Source organism: Leishmania infantum, chromosome 10 (assembly GCF_000002875.2).
Source record: "Leishmania infantum JPCM5 genome chromosome 10".
Classification (NCBI taxonomy): Eukaryota; Euglenozoa; class Kinetoplastea; order Trypanosomatida; family Trypanosomatidae; genus Leishmania; species Leishmania infantum.
In genome coordinates, this window is record NC_009394.2 from 224794 (window position 1) to 232534 (window position 7741).

Here is a 7741-nt window from a genome sequence, read left to right on the forward strand (position 1 = left end):
TGCGGTGTAAGGCCTCTGCACCGACGCGACATTGGGCGGACGGGGAGCCGCGTGCATGAAGCGGGCGGCAGAGCAAGCCGGCTTCACGGGCATGCGATGGGGCCACGGCCCCGCCGAGCGTTTAGGTGCGGCAGCGCACCTGGCGGTGCCTTCGCGCTCTTTGTGTGGAACTGCAAGGGCCGCCTGATGCATCGGCCCACCTTCATGTGGGTAGCACGTCTGCCATCGCTGCTTTCTGAAAGGGCTGCTCACACAGTCATGCAGTCAACGCGGAACTCCATGACTGCATGTCTCCCCTTCCATGCGTGGCCCATGGCCCGTTACACACAAGGCGGCGAAACGTCCACCGGCAAGCCGAGCAGTGATCCCGTCTATTCAGTGCTAAGGGGCACGACTGGCGACACGGGGAGGTACGACAGGAAGCTGGAAGGGCGGGTGGCTCTGCACTCTCGTTCGTACGTAAGCACCGGCATATACGCGTACCGATGTCCTTGTAACAAAGAAGCGCTCTACTTCTGCTAGTGTGGCCCTCTCGTCGTAGCTCACTCTCTCACTCCCTCCCAACTCTCTCTCCCCCTCTCGACGGCGAAGGAAAGGAAGTGTTTGTGTGCTGAAAGGTCGACTCTTTCCTTTCTCGCGCTTCACCCACCCACGCACGTACCCCCTTCCCTACCCCTTGCACACTCTGTCCCGCCACCACTTTTCTCCTACTTTACGCCCCGCTGCGTCACTCCCATAGGGCCTCCCTGTGCACCGGGCAACCAAAAAGGAGGGAGGCGTGTCACGCACAGACAGAGACGTGCCCTCTTCCCTCTCCCTTCCACCCCCCCCCTCCCTCCCGCCCTCACTCTTCTGGCGAACAGGACTCTTATATTTCGCGCGTCCGTGGTGCATCCGCGCCTTTTTCGTGTGCGTTATTCACTTTACTGTCGCGCGTGTTGGGTTTGTCTCTGCCGCCACCACCGCCACTGTCACCGCCACCGCAGCGGCTCTTCGATCCAAATCAGCGCGAGCACAGAGACGGAGGCGGAGACGAGTCGGGCGACAGACAAACGTCACGGCGACAAGACACAAGAGAAGGAAACTCAGTCAACGAAACAAATCGCGCGTGCAGTCATTCGAAGGAACGGACGGAAGCCCACGCACAGACACACATTTTTATGGTAGAGAACGACGCACCTGTCATTGATATTAACATAAGTATATACATAGTTATATAGTGCTCTGTGCTCGTTGTGTTGCGCTCGTCTGTGGTTGGTTTGATTTGGTTCGTAAGGCATCTTTTTTTTTGGGTTTGCTCTCTCTCTCTTCGGCTTGTTGGTGTTGCGGTTGTTGCTCTTTTTCTCTTAGCGAGCTCATCCTCGCCATTGCTGTGTGTGTGTGTGCGTGTGCGTGTGTGCGCCGGCGTCTGGATAGTCAACGCGCCGCAAGTTGCACGCCTGGCCCTCGTCTCCTCGGTGGTGGTGGTGGTGGTGGTGGTGGTGGTCTACCCATTGTATTGCCGTATCCTCTTTCTTCTTCGCTGTGCGCGTCTGGACGCCGCTCCGTTTCTTTTCGTTGTTGTCCTCTCCGTGTGTGAGTGTATATACATATATACACACATATGCATACATACAGCAGCAGCAGCCACCCATACCTGGTGCACTCATTTTTTTTGGGTTCGCTTGTGTTTTCTCATTTGCGTGTCTTCCACTTGGCAAGGCGGCGGTTGGGAAGGTGCCGAACCGGAGAAAGAGGCCCCATTTCTTTTTAGTTGGTTCAAAGAACCAAAGAGAGCAGCGTACGCGCTGCCAGCACCTTCGCGCGCTCTTCATTCGCCCTGTGTGTCGCCTGCCACCCACCTACCCCCACCTACACCTACCCCTCTACCATCCCCTTCTGTCGTTTGAACTACTCGTGCATCTCGTTCTTCTTTCGTGAGGTTGTCGCACCTCTACCTGGCTAGCCAGCTATCCCTCTCTCCCTCTTGACGGTGACTAACACCGCCGTCGCTGGCCTTGCATCTTCTCTGTTTCTTCTTGTCCTCCCCTCCCCTCCCCTCCCCCTACCCTTTGTTTGGATCACATCCACGAGCGCTCATATCACCGGCCCCACCGGCCCACCTGCCACAGGCTTCCCTCCCCCTCCCCTCTCTCCTCCACTGCCGCCATCACCCATCTTCTCACCTTCTTCTTTATTTGCTTTTCGGCAGCTTCTGTTACCCGAAGTAACCAAACAGGCAGTCGTGTACGGGTACGCAAGCACAAGCACACACAGAGTAACCAAAATGCACAAGAGCAACCAGGAGCTGAGCGTGCCCAAGATTGTGGGGGACTTCAAGGTGTACAATGTGAGCGGCTCCCCATTCGAGGTTCCGTCCAAGTACACGCTGCTCAAGATCCTCGGCATGGGAGCCTACGGTATCGCGTGCAGCTGCTTGGATGGCGACACTGGCGAGAAGGTGTCCATTAAGAAGTGTCGCGACGTGTTCCGCGATGTGGAGGATGGCAAACGAGTGCTGCGCGAGATCGATATGATGCGCTTCTTCCACCACGAAAACCTGCTCAATGTGGTGAACATTTTGCCTCCGCTGAAGCGCGAGTACCACAGCTTCGAAGACGTGTACGTCGTCACCCCGCTCATGGACGTAGACATGAATGTCGTACTGCGCTCTCGTCAGGTGCTCGAGGAGTCGCACATGCAGTACTTTGTCTACCAGATTCTGCGTGGCCTCAAGTACCTGCACAGCGCGAACGTCGCCCACCGCGACTTGAAGCCAGCCAACCTCGTCACAAACATCTCTTGTGAGCTCAAGATTATAGACTTCGGGCTGAGCCGCAGCGTCGATGTGCCGTACTCGGAGCTCACGGATTACGTCATCACGCGCTGGTACCGGCCACCGGAGCTGCTTCTGGAGAACACGAACTATTCCACCGCAGTGGACATATGGTCTGTCGGGTGCATTTTTGCAGAGATGTACAACCGCAAGCCCGTTTTCCCAGGTCGCAATACGATGGACCAGCTGCGCATGATCGCGCAGCACATTGGCAAGCCGCCAGCCAGCATCGTCGAGCACCGCGAGGCGCTGGAGAAGCTGAATGAACTGCCGGACGGGTCACTCAACATTCCCAAACTCGTCCCCGGGCTGGCCGGCAACACGGAGGGCATAGACTTTCTCTCCAAGATGTGGACGCTAGACCCGAGCAAGCGTCCGACCGCGGCTGACATGCTCGCGCACCCATACCTGGCCCACCTGCACGACGAGGAAGATGAGCCGACCTGCCCCTGCCCCTTCCTGTGGGCACATGAGAGCACCCCGATGGGCGTCTCGGAGCTTCGTCGCGCCTTCTGGGCTGACATTGTTGACTACAATCCGTCTCTGGAGCAGGCCACGCCGCCGGTGACGACGGCTGGTGGCAGCAGCTCAAAGAACGGCAGCGGCCACCATCACTAGCGCACATCTTCTCTTTTCCAACCGCCGTCGTGATTTGTTTCGGCTGTGTGTACCATCCCGCTCAAGCAGGCGGCACACAGCCATGAACGAGAAGAGACGTGTTGAGAGAAGAAAGTAGCGAATAGCGGAAGCGAGGGTGCATGGGTGGACAGGGTGAGACAAGAAGCTGCTCCACAGCGGGAGGAGAGAGCATGACGGGTGCGCAGCGGCGTCAAATCTTATTTTCCGTCTTTCACGCGTTTCAGCGCGTGAGTGTGCGAGTACCTTTGAGGTAGAGTGCGTTCCGCACACCAGCATGCGCGCATGCACCTTCACGCACTAACAGGCGCTTAGTAGCGACGCCTACAACGGAGCCGCTCAGGCGTACGGAAATATTGAGATGGAGTGCGCGTGGATAGCGTTACTCTCTCGCTCTCCCCCTCTGCTGCCTACTCCCCCGCCTTCCTCGACCACACCCCCACCCCACCCTTCGATTTGCCTTTCTCTTTTCTACCTTATCCGATGCGGTCGTTCTTCTTTTCTCGGTTTGAGAGTGTGTGCATATCTGGTGGCAGGCACGAAGAACACATTATCGTCCTTCCACACACCCGTCCACATCGACGCATACACACGCGCACGCACGCGTATACCACTGTGAGTGTGTGTGGGGGTGGGGGTGGGGAGGATATCTGTGCAAATGTCCTCCCCCTCTCCTCCTCTCCGTCTGTCTTTTTCTCTATCTGTATGTGTGTGTGTCTGTGTGTCTACGTTTCTTATTGCTACTGCTCAGCCTTGTGTGAGCGTGTGGTGGTGCGGTTCCGCCCTCCCCCTATTCCAGCCACTCCCTGGTAGGACGGCGTCCCTCTTCTTGTTTCTTTGGTTTATGTGTTCGTCTCCTGGTCACGCACTCACGCGCACATCATTTTTGTTTTTCCATCGACTTCCCTAGTTTGCTGGCTCGCCTAAACGCGTCCGTTGGCCTGCTGTCGTCGCCGTCGTCAGCAACCGCTTTAAACCGGCCCGCGGGAAGCAGATGCGGGGATGACGGGCGATGGACCGCGCCGGCGGTACTCTCCGTATCTGATGTTTTTCCTTCGTTTCTGGGACAGCGCTTGCGTGCGCTTGTGTGGATAATGTAAGCGTGTGTCTCCCTCACCTTTTTTGTGTTTTTGTTGTTTAGATTGGTTTGTGCGGCATGTTGCTGGCTCTCTTTTCGCCTCCCCCTCCTCCCTCCCTTCCTCCTTTCTTTCCCCACCCCCACACGTGTCCTCTCTTCCCCCTTTTTTTCGCTTCGTGTTGCCTTCACATTTGGTTGCTCTTGTTCTTCATGTACATAGCCGCGCTCTCCTTTTCCTCATCCTCCTCCCTCCCTCCCTCGCTTTTTTTTTGCAACGGGGCGCCTCTTCTTTCTTCTTTCTTGTATGGCCTTCAGTGGTGGTGGAGGGAAGGAGGAGGGTAGAGGTAGAGGGGGGTGCCNGTCNTCNCCACCCTTTTCCTTATCTCCGTTCTCGCTTGGGCCTCTCTGTCGTTCCTGCGTTGGGAAGGCAGAGAGTATATGCCCCCCCCCCTCCCCAGGTGTTTGTGTGTGTGTGTGTGTGGTGTCTGTCTGTCTCTCTGTTCCTGTCCGTCGGTCTCTCGTGCATATGTCTGCTGTTTTTCGTGCTTGTCTCATCGTCTTCTGAAAGCTTGCGACAGGAATGGAACAGGGAGTGCGGATCGCAAAACGATGTGGTGAGGAAGAGTGAGTGTGAACGCTCTCTCCGCCATGCAAATGACATGCTTCACCAGGCACTTCTCTTCACCCCGATTGTGTTCTTCGTCTCGCTTCAGGACTCGAGGAGCTGAGTTGTTGCAAGTATTTCGTTTTTTCTCTACCCACCCCCTTGGGTGACAGAAAGGGGGGATACGTAAGTCTACCTATTCGTGCGCAGTACTACCCCAATGATGACTGCCCAAGAGCAGGATTTTTCTCTGACAGCTGTGCCGGTGTCAGGGGAGGCATCGAGAGTGCGAGTGGAGGGATACCAAATCAGTGTACTCTTCCACAGAAATAGGGAACTCGCCAGTCAAGAAGCGTTGGGAACGTGGATTGGAACGCGTCAAACTTTATGTTTTGATATCATTCTCCCCGCTCATTTTGTCTCTCGAGGCCAGGCTGATGTGAGTGTGTGTATGTGTGTGCGTGTGATACATACGCGTCGTGCCATCGCACGCAAGCCTCATTCTCCCGTTGCTGTTGTTTTCTGTCTCTCACCCTCCGCCGCCCGTGCGCGGCGACGACGTTATATGCGCACGCATACATATATATATATATATATATATATATATATGAATATCAAAAGGAATTTTGCAGAAAGGGGGGAGGCCCGTCGAAGAGTAACGTCGGCAGATATGCGCAGGCATGCATGCCATACATACATCACCATCACCACCCCTCCCTCCCCTCGTCCTCTCCTTTCCTTCACTCTAGCCGACCCACCACGACGCCCTAGAAATCAACCGTGAGGTAGGCGATCGAGTCGCAGAGTAGCGTAAGCGGAATCAGTATCAACATATTAGGGACATGCTAGCACGAGACACAGACGTGCACATAAGCGAATATGTTAGCGAGAAGTCTCACGGAAAAAAGGGGGAGGAAGAGGGGCATCCCAAGCCGTCTACTGCCTTCGACCGCGACTGCAGCTGCACATTATAAAGCCAATGGTAGAGCGAAAAGAGGGGGCGGATGGGGCATGGAGGTACGACACCTTCACCAGCACGCGCACACTCGCATTGCAAGCAGTTGCAGCGCATGTGTCTTGAGCCTGTGAATGCAGCGCATCCCTGTCGTGTTGAACTCTCGCCTTTTTATTTCTTTCCTTTTTCCTCTATTGTGCGTGCACCCCTTGATGGCGAGGGGGGGGGTGCGCACACGCGCCGCCATGCACGGTATCCCCCAGGGTCCAGTGGGCCCCACTCTGTTTGGGGTGGAAGCCAAGCAGCCCCCTCCCCCTCTCCTCCTCCATCCCCTGCCAATGCCGAGCCGCCTCTGCTGGCGACGTGGTCACGTGCCTACGGCGTGGGGAGGTCGAAGCGATGCGCCGCTACCGCTGTGTCGGCGCACATGTCCCGGACATGGTGGCGGCGCGGCGGCCTGCGACAGCGAGCACACCTCTACGCCGTCCCTCTGACAGGCGAAATGCCGGCGCAATTCGAACGCATCCCATCCGGCCATCACTGCCTGCTGGCGGTGAGGCGGGCCTGCGACGCGTGGAGGTCGGGTAGAGCCTGAGGCAGGGGCCGTGCTCAGGTAGCTGGGTCGGCGCACTGCTGTAGCGCGTGTGTGTCTACCGATACCCCGCGCCACGCGATGAGGTCTGTGGCAGGGCTGGTCGGGAGGGGGCCGGTTCAGCGTGGCGGTCTGACCCCATGCTGTGCACCGCAGAGAATGGGCACGCGCGTTGGAAGAAAAAGTCTGTACATGCGGAAGAAGAGAGTGTGGCACTTCAGCATAAATACACAAGTATAGATGCGTCGAAGGACATCCCGCAGCTCCTGCCTTGGCACCACTCTGGCGCCCTCTTCTTCCTCTCTGTGATGCGCCATCATGCCTCGTCCTGCTGCGGTGTACAGGGTGAAGGTCACCGGAAATGATAGCCCTCGTTAGGCGGGTGGTGGGGCGAGCGGGGCTGCGTACATGCATGGGTGCTTGTGTGTACCTTTCACTGTGAAACTGCGTATGGCGGGCTACGCTGTACAAGAATGCCGCATCCGTTCCTTCACGCCTTCTAGCACGCTGTCTCCTTCTCCCCTTCCGTTTACTTTTTTTTCTATCTCTCTCGGCGTTGTGTCGCACACACACGTACGCGTCTCTCACACACTCACACACCAACAGGCATGATCTCTCCCACTGCGCTGGGTCACTTGTCGTCCCCCCTTCTTTCATATTCCTTTTCCATCCCCTCTCTCTCCCTTCATCTAAATCCCATCCCACCCCTCGTCCCCACGAAACCAACAGAGAAGACCTTGCTCGTAAAAAGCGCTCGGCGGCCACAAGCACGCCAGCACGCATGAAGCCTCGTTGGGGATTTTGTACGTGAACGCAGAGCATAACATCGTTTATACACAGAGTCCTGCGGGTCAGAAACAGCACAGCGAGGCAGTACGGTGGGCGACTCTTGGGACGTGGTTGAAAATCCGCCTTTTGTATAGCTTGTTTTGTTTTTGTTCGCTGTCGTCGTCGCGTCTTCCACTGCGCGTGCGTGGGTGGAGGGCGGTGTGTGTGTGTGTGTGTGTGTGTGTGTGTGTGTGTGTGTGCGCCCTCGGCTCATCATTGGCATTAGCCTCCTC

At 56.7% G+C, this 7741-nt stretch overlaps 1 protein-coding gene across 1 annotated transcript; it reads left to right on the forward strand.

Annotated features, from left to right (window-relative positions):
- Positions 1 to 2266: 2266 nt before the first annotated feature.
- Positions 2267 to 3433, forward strand: MPK3 (putative map kinase 3; the record flags this gene model as incomplete). The annotated part of the gene is made up of 1 exon (XM_001463665.1): positions 2267 to 3433. The coding sequence occupies one exon, from the start codon at positions 2267 to 2269 to the stop codon at positions 3431 to 3433; it is 1167 nt and encodes a 388-aa protein (XP_001463702.1).
- Positions 3434 to 7741: the final 4308 nt, after the last annotated feature.